This window comes from Amphiura filiformis, chromosome 4, assembly GCF_039555335.1.
Source record: "Amphiura filiformis chromosome 4, Afil_fr2py, whole genome shotgun sequence".
Classification (NCBI taxonomy): Eukaryota; Metazoa; Echinodermata; class Ophiuroidea; order Amphilepidida; family Amphiuridae; genus Amphiura; species Amphiura filiformis.
The window spans coordinates 48,180,488-48,198,884 of record NC_092631.1 but is presented as its reverse complement, the minus strand read 5'-3'; the positions used below and the strand labels follow the sequence as shown (position 1 = coordinate 48,198,884).

The 18,397-nt window shown below is 35.6% G+C and overlaps 1 protein-coding gene across 2 annotated transcripts; it reads right to left on the bottom strand.

The window, feature by feature from the left end:
* Positions 1–1,748: 1,748 nt before the first annotated feature.
* Positions 1,749–16,612, bottom strand: LOC140150985 (KICSTOR subunit 2-like). Of its 2 annotated transcripts, none has more exons than XM_072173168.1 (12): positions 16,425–16,479; positions 12,834–12,963; positions 12,372–12,512; positions 11,248–11,423; positions 10,226–10,315; positions 9,481–9,673; positions 7,386–7,484; positions 6,124–6,218; positions 4,714–4,879; positions 4,157–4,228; positions 3,196–3,307; positions 1,749–2,393 (listed from the first exon to the last, which is right to left on the bottom strand). In XM_072173168.1, the coding sequence occupies exons 2-12, from the start codon at positions 12,954–12,956 to the stop codon at positions 2,329–2,331; spliced, it is 1,332 nt and encodes a 443-aa protein (XP_072029269.1). In that variant the 5' UTR covers positions 12,957–12,963; positions 16,425–16,479; the 3' UTR covers positions 1,749–2,328. The 2 variants fall into 2 exon arrangements, with proteins under 2 accessions (XP_072029269.1, XP_072029268.1); XM_072173167.1 differs by lacking the exon at positions 16,425–16,479 and adding an exon at positions 16,512–16,612 and having other exon boundaries at positions 1,750–2,393.
* Positions 16,613–18,397: the final 1,785 nt, after the last annotated feature.

Below are 18,397 nucleotides of genomic sequence, written 5' to 3'. Positions count from 1 at the left end.
TTCTTATTTCGTAAATAGTTAACATATTTATTTTATTTTTATAATTTCAAGAAAACCAGACAGTTGACCAGCTATCTATCCAGCAAATATTGCACACTTTATAATTATGACATCTTTTACATTCTGCTATTCCAATTGAAATCCATACACCCCTTATGGAAGACATAATCTCCCAAACAGGGGGTGAAAATTTCAAATGGAGTTGTCTATTCAGGTTACCCCTTTGAAATTCACCCTCCCTGTGTGGGAGATTAAGGACTTGTATTCCGTAGGGGAGTGGATTTCAACTGGAATGGCCCAATCAATCACTTCCATAACCTTCTCTCATTATGGATCTCCTGCTAGCAATCAGGTGACAACACTATTATTCAGTGCATCTTAATTCACTGATGCTTAAAGGCTGAGATATAGTCCAACAATTTTACCAGCATTTTTCTGATGCAACAGACATCACATTTTCAGTTTTCCTCAGCTACTTTTAGTTCTCAGCTTTCCACTTAGCTTAGATTAGCTTTATTCAGTGCTTTGTTCTGCTTATTGTCTTGAATTTTCCTGCGGGGGTGGGGGGGGGGGGGAGACCAACCCTGCAGAAACTACACTACCATACTCAAGAAGAAAAAAAAAGGATCAGACTTAATATTAGCATTTTTCAAAAACAAAATTTCAATTGTAAATCGGGTTTCTGTCATTTCATTCAGTAATGTTTATGCAACAGAACAGCGAGTGCTGAAGTCCCATGAAGGATGATGTCACTGAAAAAAACTTCAGTTAGCACCATGAGGACAGGAAAAAAGAATGCAAACGAGATCTGATTGCGTTCGCCTGCGACCGCGAGCATGCACAGCCAGCAGTGACAAATGAATCTGTGAGAACCGGAAGTGATCCCTTAATTACCTTTGACCCCGTAAAAATATTACATGGTGCTTAGGATGTCATAAGGAATATTCCTGGTGAATTTCAGCTTAATCGGAACTTATACATGGATTTGATTTTTTTTAAATTTATGATTGACCTTTTGACTCCCTTAATGACCTTTGACTTCAATGAAAAAAAACCCTTATGTACACCGACAAAATGTATTGTTTCAATTTTAATTTAAAAATTCTATGTTTAGTTGTTGAGATAAAAATTCTTGAAGTTATTTAGCTAAAAACAGGAAGTGACCCCTTAATGACCTTTGACCCCAAAATAAAAATACCATGCATACATCAGGTAACACTGATTCATGTCTGATGGTTATATTACTCTGGTCTGTTTACATTTTGAGATAAAAATTTTTTAAACAATTTTGATAATTTTGGTTTTCGACCAGAAGTGACCCCTTAATGACCTTTGATCCCAATTCTGTGAAGGACTTTTAGACACTGGCAATAGGCGATGCATGTGTGCAAGTGATGTCATCGTGCAATGTAATATGTGGAAGGAGAAGCATTTTTAGTGAAAATCAAAAATTTTGGTTTCTAACCGGAAGTGGCCCTTAATGACCTTTTGACCCCAAATGAAAAAAATACCATATATTTACTATGTAATAACAAGTCATGTGTGAACATACCGTTACTCTGCTATTTTTTTTTTTTTTTTTTAAAAATGTTGAACATTTTTGGTTTTTGACCGAAGTGACCCCTTAATGACCTTTGATCCCAATTCTGTGAAGAACTTTTAGACACTGGCTATAGGTGATGCATGTGTGCAAGTGACGCCACGATGCTATGTTATTTGTGGGAGGAGTAGCATTTTAGCACTTTTAGCCATTGACCGGAAGTGGATGACATTTGACCGGAAGTTGATCATGTGACATCTGTGGCACCACCAAATGGTTCTACTGACCAAGTATGGTCAACATGGCTGAAAGCATGTGGCTACGATGGCTGATCATAATGTTGACAGAAAGAAGAACGCGGTAAAAACAATGCACAGCGCCGATGGCGGCTGTGCAATCAGCATTGTCAGATTCTGATCCATCAATTTTTATTGAGTAAGGGTATATCTCAGCCTGTAATTGTTGATAAATGAAAGAAATTTGCAGCAGTATAGATGAGTTGACTTCTGGCGTCAATGCCTGGCAGTATGCGCACGCATCATCACAATTTCCATTGTTTTTTGCCTGGCAGTATGCGTGCACATCATACTTTGTTCAGGGCTTGTGTTTTTAAAACTCCCGCCACATCACAATAAGGCTATTGAACAAGAGTAGTGGTTGCATGGGGTTCACTTAACCATATCGATATACCAGTCCCTTGCCTTTGTTGATAAACATTGAGGTCAACTCATCTATAAATAAGCCGGTTTTTGATCCACATGTCTTTGACTATTCATTCTTTTAAGATATCACGTTTTGGCTCCTTGTCGTAAACTTGCAAATGTTTTGTTTCCTCTGAGAAGTCCACCCATTTCTGCAAAGCAAAAATTAAAAATTAGATAAGAAACGTGTTGTGAAATGACATTTCTGAAGTTGTGAGATTTACAAAATCTATGGAAAACTCATCTTTGCCACATTACATTTTCAGAATATTTACTAATGTGGTAACAATGAATAAGGTGGACACTATTTTTATGTCAAGGGAGACAAAAATATTAATTCTTCATGCCCAAGCATAAGGTATGCCATGCAAATCCAATAAGGTGTGAGATCTCAAAGACGGACGTAAACTTTTCAGTTTTTTCCCGATATACCAGCTATTTTTAAGTGACTTCATCAGCAATTGTTACTGATTTTTTTGTAGATTTGAAATGGAGTCATCTATTCAGGTAACCCCATTTGAAATTCACACCCCCTGTGTGAAAGATTATACGGTCATGTCTTCCACAGGGGGTGTGAATTTCAACTGGAATAGTCCATGCTCAGCTTCACACCATCATGGAATCTTAGGCCTAAAAAAATTGTTTGATTGGCGTAACATAAAAAAAATATTTAGGGTAGGTAGGTCGGGATTCTTTTTTTTTTTTTTTTACTTTTTAAGCTGTAAATTTCATTTGATAAAGGCTTTGGAACTTTTTTTCTTCTTTTTTTTTTTGAAATTTATTTATTTTTTGAAATTTTTTTTTTTTTATTTTTTTTTTGGCCTCCCCAAAAAAGTTAGGGTCGGGCCTAATTTTAGGGTAGGTCGGGTTACGCCAATCAAACAATTTTTTAGGCCTTAGTGGTCAATTCTGATAAACAGTTTCAAGGGAAAAATAAAATCCCTTGGTACTTACCATTTAAAAAATTGTTTGTATGTGTATCCTTTTCCGATTTCTTACTGTCAAATATCACGACTAAGTTCATTTTTACATCAACTTTGGTAATGTAATAGGTCTTCTGTTGGACCTGAAGAGAGTGAAATAAAGAGATAAAGATATCATCATAATTATTTGGATACATATGAAATTGAAAAGATAGCTTATTATGCTTGCAAACTGGCAGGAAATATTATTGATATCTGATTATGATTTGACTTAACACTGCACTACTAAATTATCAAGAACCACAGGGATAGTAGACAAAATTTGGCTATTAATATCGTTATGAGTTTGGCAGAATGCCATATAGCGATTCACCTCTTTCTTAAATTTGAACAGGGGATTACATGTTAGAGAGGACACCTTGTCAATTTCTCAATGGTGCAGTCCTGCACCGGCTGATCCCTGTTAAAGCCATAATGTGTGATTTGCTTCACAGCGACGCCCTCAATTTTACTAGGATTTCTACTTTTTGCATAATTATAATGCCCAGTGGTGTACTAAAATACCACGTAAAAGACTAAGCCTGAAGTGCTTTAATAACAGTAAAATTTAACTTTTTGTATTAAAACCGGGTTGACCCGGTTTTATTCAGAGTTCAACGATCGAGTACTTGCTAACATGTACCGTGGATGTCAGCTTGTATGTACACACGTCGAGCGCGATGCTCCGTGCAGTTACATGTAATACGATCGGCGAGCATAGTACACGCATTGTAGGCGTTGGAATGAATCGCAATTAGTTCGTTATACCTCATTTGTTTGGCTCAAAATTAAAAGGGGATAATGGGATCAGTGAAAACAAACATTAAATAAGAATCTATTCTTTATGCAAATCGCACATTATTGCTTTAAGAGAATTAATGCATAACATGAATTTACAAAGAGAAGAATCAAGATTTGGCATTCTGCAAAACTCATGAGACCAGTAGGCATACCTTATCACAAAAGAATGGTGTTCCCTGTGTCAGCAGCATTACTACATTAGGCCACAAGATAGATGGACGTTCCTGTCAATGAATAACAAATTATCGCACAAATAACATTCTTTACAAAGCAGGATTTAAAGAGATAATTTTGTTCAGTCTTGCCACTGAGGACAAAAGCCTCTGTGTTCCCGGTGATCCTGATTGTAGGCACGGTTTGTACATGAAAACATTTAGAATAAAATGTTACGCTGATGTCCACATCAACAACACGGAGTGCAATAAAATTATGAACACCATCTGGCGGTGTGGGACTGTGGATGTAGTCATCCTAACATCGGGATGTGTTCCATGACCAAACTGTCCTCTGTTGCCCTATATGTCCTCTGTTGCCCTATATTGCCCAGGAACAATCAAATTTAGCGCTTGCATGCTAAATCACATAAACTGTACAAGAATGAATTTTTCTAGTGAGGACTCAATCTGCTGCTTGTAAACCCAAAAGCAAAACATATCATTAAAGCCTTGACTTGAATTATGATACTCTTACAGATAATTTGACCACTTACATTTGGGTATGAGAAGACAGCGGGATAGGAATCCAGTCCTTTTGGTGGTTCTACGATTGACTCTGGGTGATGGTATCCATGACCTTTGTATGTTTCTTCTGACCCATGAGTATCAAATACCAGGGATATATTAAATGCATCAGACCGCTTCTGAAATGCTACAACCCTGCAAAGATAACATCTCAATATGTTATACATAATTAAGATGATTTAAGTATGCTATAACAATATTTTTATTTTTATTTAAAAATAAATAAATGTATCACATTCCAGTAAAATATACCTTAGTCTGCATGGCAAGTTCTTTCTGAGAAAAACCACACTCAGCTTGAAAGGAAAATGTAATGAAAAACATCAGACAGTTATTGACTAAATTCATCAGAACTTCAAAGCCAGACCTCCAATTTTCAAAAGCAGGGTATCATTTAAAAGCTCAGTGTTGTCTCTCTACAAATGAGTTAATCTCACTTTTTTGAAAATACACTTCAGGTATATCTTGCTGCAATGTGTCACAATTATGAGACAATGACTGAAAAGGCCAAAAAAAAAAGGTTTGTCTCAAAGCTCGCGCGCGCATTTGTAAATTTGTGAGATTTGGAAAAAAAGAAATGCAGAATTTTTTTTTATTTCAAAATTTTATTTTTTTTAGTTGATTGATTGATTGATTTTATTCGATTCTGATTTTTTTCTCCAAATACCATGAAAAAAGTCGGGAATAAAAAAATATTAAAAAAATCGCATTTCGCATTTGTTTTCAAACCACTCGTGAGCTTTGAGACAAACCATTATTTTTTTTGGGCCAAAGCTTCAAATCTAATGGACTTACACAAACTCAAACAATAGGTGACGTGATCAAGGGGAAATAGTCGGATGTCGCTAATATTGTTTTTGTTATATTGGCAAAAACAGTGTTCAATTATTGTTTTCAGCTATTGATAAATTGCGCATAACTTTAGCAACTGCTTGCTTATGCGATGTGCTTAGGCAACAGAAGTTTTATTGGCAGTATGGAAGAAGCAAATGGTTAATTCTATAATTTTTAGGACATATAGGATGGCAGGATCCATATTTTACCAGTTTAAGCCATCTAACTAATAAGGCGGTTCTTGCACTATAAGTCTTGTCTGCTTTAGCAACTGCTTGATTATGTGATGAGCTTTGCAACTGCTTGATTATGTGATGAGCTTTGGCAACAGAAGTTTTATTGGCAGTATGGAAAAGGTGCATGATTAATGATATAATTTTCTGGAAATCTTACATTATCAACCTAATTAGTCACCCGAAATGTGTAAAAAACAATATGGGAAAAAAAAGTGGAAACAAAAAACAACACAAATACATCAAAGATGCCCCATGGACACTTAGACGCACATAATTATGCATTTCAGAAAGTGTTATACCAGTACTCACTTTGCATAATATTCTACTGGAAGTTTTCCTATATGAGTCTTCATGTCACCAGCAACCACTTGCTTACTCAAAGTATCATGGAAATAAAAACTGAACTGTTGAAGAAATAAAACCAGTAAATAGCAACATTTCTTCATATAATGGAATATAAATTAGATTACATTGTGCAAATGATGTGATCTTTGACATGACCTAAACACTGGCGTTCCCATATTACACACATTACCCATTTTTTTTTAGTTTTTGTACTTTTCATTTTTTATATGAAAGACTATTTTCTTAGAAAATGTACATACACACCCGTACTATTAGTAACGGTTGCCTTACCAGAGATCTATACTTTGAATTTGTTTCTTAGCTCACCTGTAATGGGGTTGAGCACTCTTAATTCTTAAGTTATACATATGCACACACGTATTAGGTTGATGATGCTGAATAGGGCCAAGCATTTATCCACAAAGAGCATCCAAACGACCAACAATTATACCAACATGATCATAACATATTTTGCTTATTTTAGAAACATTGCAAATGATTCCCTCTGTACAGTGTAAACAATCCACAGTGTAGATTTTCAGATAGCTTTCACATTTACCATTTGTCCACGTACATCTACATCGCCATCTGCATAACATACTGTTGTATCTCAAAAGGCTGCCTTCTGTGATTTTTTTTCTTATTATCTAATAATAAATTACAATATTACAATCTCATGTCCATTCATAAAAGAAAGAAGCATGCTAAAATATAAAATAACATGAAATACAACAATGATCATGTAATACAACAATGATAATAAAAATCACACAAGGCAGCCTTTTGAGATATGACAGTATGTGATGCAGACAACGACATGTACATGTATGCGTATTGCAAAAATCTGCATGTTGATCAATTTTAGAGTGTCCTGGTTCAGTAAATCACTGAGACTCTCTTCAACTACAGCTTGTGACTGAGTAGAAAGTATTTCCTTTTCTTCAAGAATGAAAAATAAGTTTAACTAATTTACTGATGTAAACCAGGTTATACGAAAGTAAAAGTAAAGTAAAGCACCACTTTATAACTGTGGTAACATAGAGGTGGAGTGACTAATAACAGGTTGGTCCTGTGCCACAGCCAGTTAAGGCTATCTGATGTAAACAGATAAGATGATATGCAATTTCTCACCTTAGATAACTGAGCACCATGAAATCTTACAAACCAACAGACTAGCGGTGGGATACCGACTGATTTACTTGGAGAGGCACTGTATAATTTCTCACCTTAGATAACTGAGCACCATGAAATCTTACAAACCAACAGACTAGCGGTGGGATACCAACTGATTTACTTGGAGAGGCACTGTATAATTTCTTCTTGATCTGAAAAAGCATAAAAAGCACACCAGTGGTTAAACACCAAGTGAGAAATACTGGTTATTTTCTGGTAAATAACACCAAGGCAATTTTGGCCTAAGTGGGAAATACCAATAAATATTCACAAACTTGCATTTTCAAACCAGAGCTGCCAATTGCAACATTGGAATATGTAAATGCAGAAGAAGGGCAGCAGCCCTTGCGTGGGATCAGTGCCCCCGAAAGCTCCTGGATGTTAGCTTTTGAGACCCTTAAAAATGCCTAATTACCAAGACTACTCAACCTTTTTTTTGCAAAAGGACAGGGCAGTGGGCATATAATTGATTTTGTTTTGATTTTTTAGCCAGATTGCTGCAAATGTAGAAGATTTAATATGTTTTGTAGACGACAGAAGACCAAATAAGTGAAACCTAATGTATTAAACCTTTTTAGAGAAGATTCAACTATTTCCTCGTTTGATTCCTGTGCTCGATATTAAACAATAATTTGTATCTTGGGCATTACAAAGTGCTATACAAGTATCATCAGCTCAAAGAATTACACATAGAATGCAAACAAGCGCACAATTAAATTAAATAATCCATAGGTACAATATCTTCCCTTCAATGAGCGACCCACACAAACATGGCAGCGTCAGAGCTCCTTGTTTCTAATCTCTTTGAATTCATCAGGACTCTTTGTTTTTAATCTCTTTGAATTTAAGCCAACAAAAATATGTTTGGTTGCCCTCAGCGACCGAGAAAAAATGAGAAATCTTGGGTCTGTTTTTTTCTTTTCTTTTTTTTTTAATCACAGCTTTTTCAGAAGAAACCTTAAATTTGAACAGTATCTTAAGGGAAGGGGTATGAACGTTTGGACAGTATTTATTTTGGGACATTAGAGCACATTAGACATATCGAATTGCATTCTGAATACGAAGAATGTCCTTCTGATATCAAATAATTTTGATTTTTTGAAATTAGCAATGTAATACACATTTTATGGCAAATCATTAAAATTGATATTTTTGATATTTAACAGTACTTGAAGTAAACTTCATAAATCTGATGATTTATACTTAAAGTGTATGTAGGTGGGATGAAAAGCCGACGATCATTTGAAAATTTGGACCTTTCGTATTGAAGATATGGATTTTTTTCCCCAAAACACCAAAATAAAATAGGTCTTTTTGGGAAAAAATCCATATCTTCAATATAAAAGGTCAAAATTGTCAATTGATCGTCGGCTTTTCCTCCCAGCTACATACACTTTAAGAATATATCATTAGATTTATCAAATTTATTTCGAGGACTGTTATATATCAAAATTTGAAAAATATCAAATTTTAATAATTTGTCATAAAATTTGTATTATATCGTGAATTTCAAAAATGAAAATTATTTGATATCAGAAAGACATGCTTCAGTATTCAGAATGCAATTCGACACGCCTGAGGTGCTCTCATGTCCCACAAAAAATACTGTTGAAACGCCATAAACGTTCATTCTAGATCCCTTAATCAAGGACATTTCTTTTTGTTATTCACTCATTTTATTTATTACGTGCGTATTTAATTAAATACAAGTATTTCCATCTAAATTAAAAACAAGTATTTCCATTTAAATTCAGTTCAAAAATGCACAATATTTTTCACCGTAAAATGATTAAGCATTTGTCAATACCTTACTAGCCTTTTCAAAATGTAGGAAGAGCCCATGAAAAAAAAAAAAAAAAAGATCAACCTACCGACCCTCCAAATTTTTGTCTTGGAAGGGCAACCAAACAAATTTTTTGGCCTTATCTTACCTCTTTCAGCTTCAGTGGTGCACCCCATTGTTCTAATTTACTGTGTGATTCCTTCAAATTGAGCAATGATGGCAGAAATTGAACGCACACACTATAAATTGCCGGGCGCATGGCTGAATAATCCAGAGGTACACTATTTTCCCTTCCATGAGCGACACCCACACAAACATGGCGGAGTCAGAGCTCTCTGTTTCTAAACTCTTTGAATTGATCTTACCTCTTTCAGCTTCAGTGGTGCACCCCATTGTTCTAATTTACTGTGTGATTCCTTCAAATTAAGCAATGATGGTAGGAATCTCCAGCTGGACATGTTGAGTTGTGATTCTAGAAGAGCATGAAGAGCTTCAAGCTCTAGGCTAAGACTATTACGGATGGCACTTAAGATTGGGTGATGAAATCTTTTGGCGTGTCTGTGAAAAACAAATGGATGTATTAGCAGTTTACTTCAACAAATACACATACATCACTGAATACATATTCAACACAATCTTCTGAAATGGCTGACAATTATTTCAATATTGGATCTATAGCAGGCCTTCTGAACTAGTTTATTTGAAGTGCCAACTGTGATCATGAAGTGCCAACATGTTAAGGGAAGATTTTGCGAGGAAGCGTGCGCGACCGAACACATATGGCCCCTGAAGGGGTCCAGTGTGAAAGCCCCGGAAGCTCTAAGATTTTAGGGCATTCTAAAGGCTCAGATGTGGTATTTTCAACCCTTTTTTTGTTAAAAATTTATGTGAAAAAAAATTAGTAAATTTACCGTGCACCACTTCGACTAACTCCAAGCGCCACAAGTGGCGCGTACGCCGCCAGTTGAGAAGGCCTGATCTATAGCCTAGCTACAAGCTCTATGCTATGTCTATTACATAGAGCTTTTTAGGTGATGGAATCCTTTGGTACGTCTGTGTAAAGTAAGTTGTTATTGTAAGTCACATAAGATTCATGATGCATTCACTTACTTGGTAATAATATCTGATACCTTCTTGGCTGTTTGATCTGCAAAGTTGACATCGAACTTCTTACCATCTAGTAGTCCACATTGCTCATATCTGCAAGGAATCTTTGTCAAGGAGTGGTTATTAAATTTCTTTCAAGGATTCTGTAGTACTTGTATACTATATAGGATAAATTATTATTATTAAATAGACCCTATTGAATACTACATCGGGGGGGGGGGCACTTCAATATGAAATGGATATAGGTGTAGGACTGGCACTTTTGCAGTAAGGGGCATTTGGTGAGAGCAAAATGTAAAAAATATGGGGTCATTGGGTGAGAACATGAACTTTTTTAAAAATGGAACCTTTGGGTGAGATCCGAAACAGCGTCACAGACACCTTAACATGGAATTTTTAGTTCTAAATGGCTTCAATTTTCTTTTTTTAAATAAGTAAAAAAATCAGTGATAAAAGAAAGTTGCTGTTCAAATTGAACTTGTAAGGGTCTTTGGGTGACAGATCAAATGGAAAAATAGGGGGTCTTCGGGTGACAAGAGCATGTGTTTGGAAAAATATGGGGTCTTTAAGTGACAGAAATTACAAAAATGTCCACTTTTTACTGCAATTTTGTACAAAATTTGTTGATCCCCCTGAAATCATAGATCATCTGAGATATTCTATGCTGAAATTCACTTTGCCCCCGAAAAAAAAATTCCAGGTGCCACCACTACCTGAGTGTCTACTGCTAGTGTATATAGCAACCTCCCTATCCAACACGACAGGTGGCTAGCTTCTAAGACACTTGTTCAAGGGCTCAATTTCACTGCACTTGTTTTTTTAATTGCGTGAATCAAAATTGATTCTCACAAAAATCAAGTGAAAATCGACTGATCATTGTAATATACCATGTATTGTACAGAATGGATATAATTTTGGGAGAATCAAATATGATTCTCGCAAACTATTAAATTTAGGAGAATCGATTCTCTGATTCTTGCCAAATTTGAGGCACTATTCAATTTAACCATATCAAGAGTGGATACAAATCCATCATATCTTTGCGTGCCTCAATGTAATGTTCTAGTTGTTCACACAGATGAGACAATAATCTATCTAGCGGTGCTGGAGTGCCTGACATTCCTAGACTAGATGCATGGCGACCACGCTCCTTCACACGTCGGATGTCTGTCAACGCCATGGCATAGTTAGACTTGGATTGCTGCAAAGGAGAAATGAAATAGATGGCTGTACAATTAAAGGTGTATGAATGATTGACAGCCTTATTACTTTGAAATGCCGTACCTAAACAGTGATTTGTAGGTCAGTTGTGCATATACTCTATTTTGCAAAGAAACCTGAAATTGGGATCCTAAACGCAGTCTGCATGGTCCATGATGTTGGGTGAAATAGCTACCCTTTCTGTTTGACGATGGTAACACACTGTGTTTTAGTCAGCCATAGTCTAAAACACGTATAATATTCCTGTGTGTTACATGACATTTGACAAGACTTTCAATTCTTGACTATGCTTCAGTGATCATGAAAGGATTCAAAAGGTAATCTCTGCCCCAATAATCTCATGCTATTGTCTGAAACTGCTCCACTGAGGATGTATCATAATAGTTCAGTCTTCAAATGATAATACAAATATTAACTGTCAATGAGTGTGATGGTCGAAATATAATCACAAGGTGAAAGATGGATTGTTCCATTCCACAAGCCGGAATGGCGAGTGGAATGGAACAATACATCTTTCACCGAGTGATTATATTTCACCATTACACCTAATTTAAGACAGTTAATATTTGTTTTATATCACTCATATATAAATTCTATTACTTAAAAATACTATTTAAGATAGGGAATAAATATTTTCATCAACATAACACCATGTTTTGCCGTGACATACTTCACATTTTGGTGTCCACCCTGTAACTAAATCGGTGAGTCTAAAAGTCAGCGCACGGTCTGGCGCAGGCGCAGTACGGCGCAGCACTATGATGGTAAAAACTATCACACGGAGAGGCTGATGGTAAAAATGATAAATGGCAATCAACCAATGAACTGTCTAGAATTTATGTATGAGTGATATAAAGTCCTATAACAACCAACAGATAAATGACCAACTATCATTGAAGACTATCATTTATCGAGTGCATTGACTTACATCTCTTCTACCGAACCATTTCTGACCAAGGAATGTTAGTGAAGTATATGTTTTCTCAGCCATGGCTAACAGCGACAAAGCGTTCATCAAACTAGCCCACATGCTGCCAGGAGGTGTGCGTCGCCCATCTTTTTCTCTGTCCTGTAATGGAAATGATAACAAAATATTGATTAATTCAGAGCAGACTGTTTGCATAATAATGGAATATATTTTGTGTCAAAGAATAATATGTCAGGGACAGAACGTGAGCAAAAAAGTGGCACTGTCTGGGCTATGTAGCCTACTGTAGGCAACTTAGGGGTTGTGCAATAATTATGTGTACCCCGGGATGGTGAATTCTCAAAGTGGTCTGCCAAAAATGGCTTGCCCCCCTTTGGCTGTGCCAAAAATCTTTGCCCCCCCCCCTTTACGTGTCAAAAACCTTTCACTTGGCCTTGTATTCTACTTCCTGATTCTACCTACCATATAATCTTTAGCTTTGTCATAAGCAAATTCACTTAGTGATGTGAAGTAGGTTTCTAGCAGTGCTTGTTCCTGTGGTAACAAAGGACTACTGCTACTGGCTGATGGGATGTTGGTTGCCATGGCAATGCTGAAAAAAAGACAATTTTGGAATAATTATTATTTAGAATGAAATACTAATGACCAGGGACAGGCGATTTGCGCGAAAAAAAATAGCGCGGAATATTTTTTTTTTCAGTGCAAATCATGTATGATGATGTATCCCTGCCCATAGGAAATTGCGCAGAAAAAAAGTTCCGCGCAAATCGCTTGTTCCTGCTAATGACCACTTGGACTTGCTGTGAGGTTGGTTTGTCATAGTTTTTTTCTCTGATTGTGAAGCAGTGCAGATTATATTAAATTGTATATAATTTGTAGAACAGGATTGGATGAATTTTCCCACAAATAGTTATGAAATATCCACGCAAGTGCACCGTACCTGAAATGCGATGTATTACTGAGAATTATATCACCAACATGCAGTCATGATATAGGTATGAGAGGCAAACCTTAGTTTGCTAGTCAGCCAAATTTGCCTAGACCGGGCCCAAACACAATACATATTTGCATAGAAATTAAAAGAACAGCTAGGTCAAGGAAACCTACTAATATGTTGTCTATACTTCACTTGACCCAAATATATGATTTTTTATGGTGATGAGACACTCGCACATGGATGAAAGTCAGTCTTTGACAAGATGTAAGTTTGCTACGGAAAGTGCTATGACAAAAAGTTTTTCAGTTTTGGCTTTCTTTACTCAAGGGCTTATAATTTGAATTTATAAAATGATGCAGTTTGATGGCAAATTTGAATTCATCTTTCATACCTCCCGGGGGTACTCAAGTTTGGTTTTGGTAGGGACGTGCGCTGAGATTTTGGAAGTGGACCCATAAGGCACTTGAAACTTGATTCTGAGTTTAGCGTCCGCCGCCCGCGTTATGAATTTTGTGCCGCGTTTGAGATGTAAAATCTGAAAATAATTCATTATTGTGCAAATTACTACTAAACCTGAAACAAAATTTGTTCTTTCAAATTTTTAACCCCCCTTTTTTGTATTGAACCCTTCAAAAATTATAGAAAGCCTTGACAATTATTAGAAGAATTCATGTAAATATTTGAGCATTAAAAATATACAGATATTTGACCCTTGCTCTATCCAATTATTTCAATTATACCTTTGGGATACCAGGGTAGACTAGAAGAGAACCCTAGCCAAAATGTTTTTACCACATGGACATTGTTGGTATAATATTGTATAGATACTATAAAAGACCTATTTTTAACAAATTGGTGCCAATAAATAATTATTTCATTATGTTCTGCATGATTGTTATTTTTGTAAATGAGTCAACCCCCCCCCCCATTTCCCCTATCCTCAAAAGTATACAGAGAGGTTAGTACAAATTGGAGTGAAGAAGATTGGTATACTTAGGAATACATTTAGTTTGTTTTAAAACTTGAAAAACAAAAAGCAAGATAATTATACTTTTATAAACGTATAAATGTGTGCTGTTCGTGACATTAACTTGGGACTGCCAGAGTGGCGATACCCAATTAGAATGAACAAAAGCGCATAAGCATTGGTAAAAGGCCGCTGATAATGAAACATTGAAAATAATGAATAATGAATAATGAAATAGTTGCCTAATTATGAGATCTGAAAAAAATGGGACGCTAAACTCAGTATTGAGTTTCAATGGCCTAAAATATACCAATTTTTCAAAAAATTTGGACCCATTTATATACCAAAAGTCAAAATTTTCGGCCAAATTTAACCAAAATTGTCTTAGTTTTACAAATTTTGGGAAAATTTTGAAAATTTTGGCTAGATTAGGGAAAAATTGGGCTGTTTTCCAAAAAAATTGAGAAAATTTTGAAAAAAGGACCCATTCATATACCAAAAATGTTATTGAAAAGGTTGAAACATTTAAGTATTTGGGTGTTGTACTTGACCCAAAATTAAGTTGGAATGATCATGTAACCTTTGTATCAAATAATATCTCCAAGCGTATTGGTATTATTTGTAGAGTAAAATATTATCTTCCTCCTAAAACTTTAAATATGCTTGCCAATGCACTTGTAATGCCCCATTTTGACTATTGTAGTACTGTATGGTCAAACTGTAATGCTGATCTATCCAACTCTCTCCAGATACTTCACAATAGACTTGCTAGAATTCTGCTCAATGCCGACATTAGAACTCCTATTGTTGATTTAATGCATTCTCTGAATTGGTTTAAACTTGATAAAAGATGGGAAAACCATCTCCTCATTGTAGTTTTTAAATGTCTGAAAGGTCTTGCTCCAAATTATCTGAGTTCCCAATTTTCTTTTACAGAGTCTATGCATGGTAAATGTACGCGTAGTCAAAGTTCTAAAACCCTTATTGTCCCACTTTGGAGCAATAATCAGGGTAAGCGTACTTTTCATTATAGAGGTGCCAAGGCATGGAACAAACTTACATCTGATGTACGAAGTAATTATGAGTCAATGAACCTTCATATGTTTAAAATTGTATTTACTCAATGTTCTATTTAACATGTTTTCTTAAAATGTTTTCCTTGTTTCCATTATTTCTGTACAAGAAAGTTTAAGCTTTGTTTTGATTATCATATGTTATTTATTAAGTATTGTATATTTTGTAATTAAGTGCAGGGCCTTCTTGGAGATCAGTACAAGATACTGAAGAGGTTACCCTGGATAAAGAAAGAATAAATAAATAAATAAATAAAATAGGCTTTGAAAAAGGGGTCATTGATATACCAGAAGGCTAAAAATGCTACCCATGTTTGCGGCACGTCCCCGTATGGTCATTTGTACTGAGTACCCCCCGGGTCATACCTATATGATACTATCACATTGATAGTCAAATTGGTACAGTTTGTCCACTCTGAAGTACAAAGTGACAACGCGTGCGTATACAGTGCGTCTCTGCTATAGATATGTGTGCCTTCAAAGTCGGCACAATGTGTGCGTCCACGTCTGTACTTTGTACTTCAGAGCAGACTGACTATAGGTAAGATTTATGGGAGCGATTGCCGAATAGGGTGCAACTCTACTAGTCTTATTACAAGACTGCCCCACCCCAACCCTAACCCTAAAGTTAACTCCGTAAACGAGGACTGGACTCAAGTCTAGCAAGTTGCACCCTATTCGGTAATCAATCGTACCGATTTATGTAAAAAGGCATGAAAGGGGTATTTCAGAGTAGCCTATTGAGGTATTGTTATTATGTAAACCGCTAAGCTAAAGCTTACGTAATTTGTTTACCCCCCCCCAGAAGTTAGATACGATCATACTAAAAAGAACACTAGTCTAAAGTCTACAAATTCGTTGCTCCTGTGCTAGTGTTTCTCGTGAGCTATACAAAAAATAATGCTAAATATGCTATACTTGTCTTGTTGTTATACTAGCTTATACTGGCCAACACTCCTCCTGCTATACATACATGCTAATACATGAATCATGATCGTGAATGATTGACATGATAAAATGATGGTAAGCTTAAGACTTATTAACAAATCTGGCAACATTTAATTGATGGCACTGACACTTTCTACGGCACTGCACACTCATCATACATTAATATAGCCATGATGGTACTACTTTTATGACTGTGTCAAGTTTTATGTACTAACAATTTCTTTGAAGTTTCTAACCATCAACTTTATAACGATTTATTTGCTCCTGGGCGCATCCATATTAGATCCAATATGCACCTATGTACATTATGCTAATGAATAATTATTAGTGACGTCATTTAACTTGGCTAGCTTGTTTGAAGCTCGAATACATAAATCCGGGGGGGGCACTTCAATTTGAAATGGATATAGGTGTAGGGCTGGCGCTTTCGCACTAAGGGGCATTCGGTGAGAGCAACATGTAAAAAATATGGGGTCATTGGGTGAGAGCATGATTTTTGGCATTCGGTGAGAGCAAAATAAAAAAAAATCATGATGGGGTCATTGGGTGAGAACATGACCTTTTTTAAATGGAATCTTTGGGTGAGAACCCAAAGCAGATATCTATGAAGTACAATCTCCGGCACGGCAGAATTTTTCCTGACTCTGCAAAACAAACAGGTTTCAGAATTCCACCATTCCGTTCATCATCAGTAAACTCAATTTGAAAAAGTAGTGTAATCCTATGCTTCTGCTGGTATTTTACTCCTCTGCCTGTATCTCTGTTTTTGTTTTGTTTTTAAGTAAATTGTTGAGTGTATATATAATGTATATTTTTGATGTGTAAATTGTATTTTGTAAAGCCGGCGCTATTCAGCCTATGCTGCCTGCCGGCTATTTGTATACCGTGAATAAATAAAAAAATATAAAAAAATTAAAAAAACAGCGCCACAAAAACCTCGAAAATCGAATTTCTAGTTCTAAATGGCTTCAAATTTCTTTATTTTTTCAAAATAAGTAACAAAATCAGTGATAAATGAAAGTTGCTGTTCAAATTGAACTTATAAGGGTCCTTGGGTGACAGATCAAATGGAAAAATAGGGGGTCTGCGGGTGACAGGGGAGCGAGCATGTGTTCGTAAAAAAATATGGGGTCTTTGGGTGACAGTGATGCTGAAAAAGGGGGTCTTAACAGCCCTACATACGCGTCACCTCCAAAGTTGGAGTGCCCCCCCCCCCGGCATAAATCGCTGTAGTGTATTAATTGCTATCTTCAGAAGATAGTAAAAACAAATCATCAAACATAAAAATATACTAAAAGTGTTTTCTTTCGCAGAAGGTAGGCCTATTAACTATTTTTTTCGTAGGCCTATAATTGCTATCTTCAGAAGATAGCAAAGCAAAAAATAAAAATATTCTAAAAAAATCATTGCTTTACACGCATTCTAGCTAGGCGCGCTTGGAAATAAAATAGCCAATAGGCTATAAAGTAAATGCTAAAATGACGAAGCTAATAAAAATTTAAAACATAGCTTATATAGCAGAGATTTATATCAGGAATGTGATGGAAGAAAAATAAAGAAACAAACATGCGGAACGTGATTGATATATTTTAATATATCAATCACGTTCCGCATTTTTGTTTCTTTATTTTTTAAATAAACCTTTCGGGATATAAAAATTGAGATGATGATTCAGTACACAAAAAATAACTGGCCTATCAAAATGCTAAATATATGAATTATCTTTTGTATTTATATAAACTCGCTGCAATTGCTATCTAGATAGAAACAAAAATATCAAACATAAAAATATATCCAAGTTGCTGAAGGTATTAAATATTTTCTAAACAGGTTTTTGCTGGCAAAAACCGAACCCTGGAAGTAAACTTTATAAATCAAATGATATGATACATATCTAATGTACTTTTCCCAAAACACCCAAAAAAAAAGGTCTTTGGGGGTTAAAAATCAAAATGTTCAATCGTAGGTTTTTCATTCCAGCTCATACATTTTAAATACATACGGTATTAGAATTAGAAAGTTTACTTCGAGGACTGTTATTATCAAACATTTTAGAAATATCAAATTTTAATTATTTGCCATAAAATTTGTATTATATTGC

Excerpts from the sequence above, each read along its gene's own strand:
- LOC140150985 (XM_072173167.1), bottom strand. The coding sequence starts at position 12,956 with ATGGCAACCAACATCCCATCAGCCAGTAGCAGTAGTCCTTTGTTACCA. Across the intron at positions 4,229-4,713 it reads CTGTCTTCTCATACCCAAAT|GAACGTCCATCTATCTTGTG; the intron begins GTAAGTGGTCAA and ends ATTCATTGACAG. Across the intron at positions 3,308-4,156 it reads CACCATTCTTTTGTGATAAG|GTCCAACAGAAGACCTATTA; the intron begins GTATGCCTACTG and ends CACTCTCTTCAG.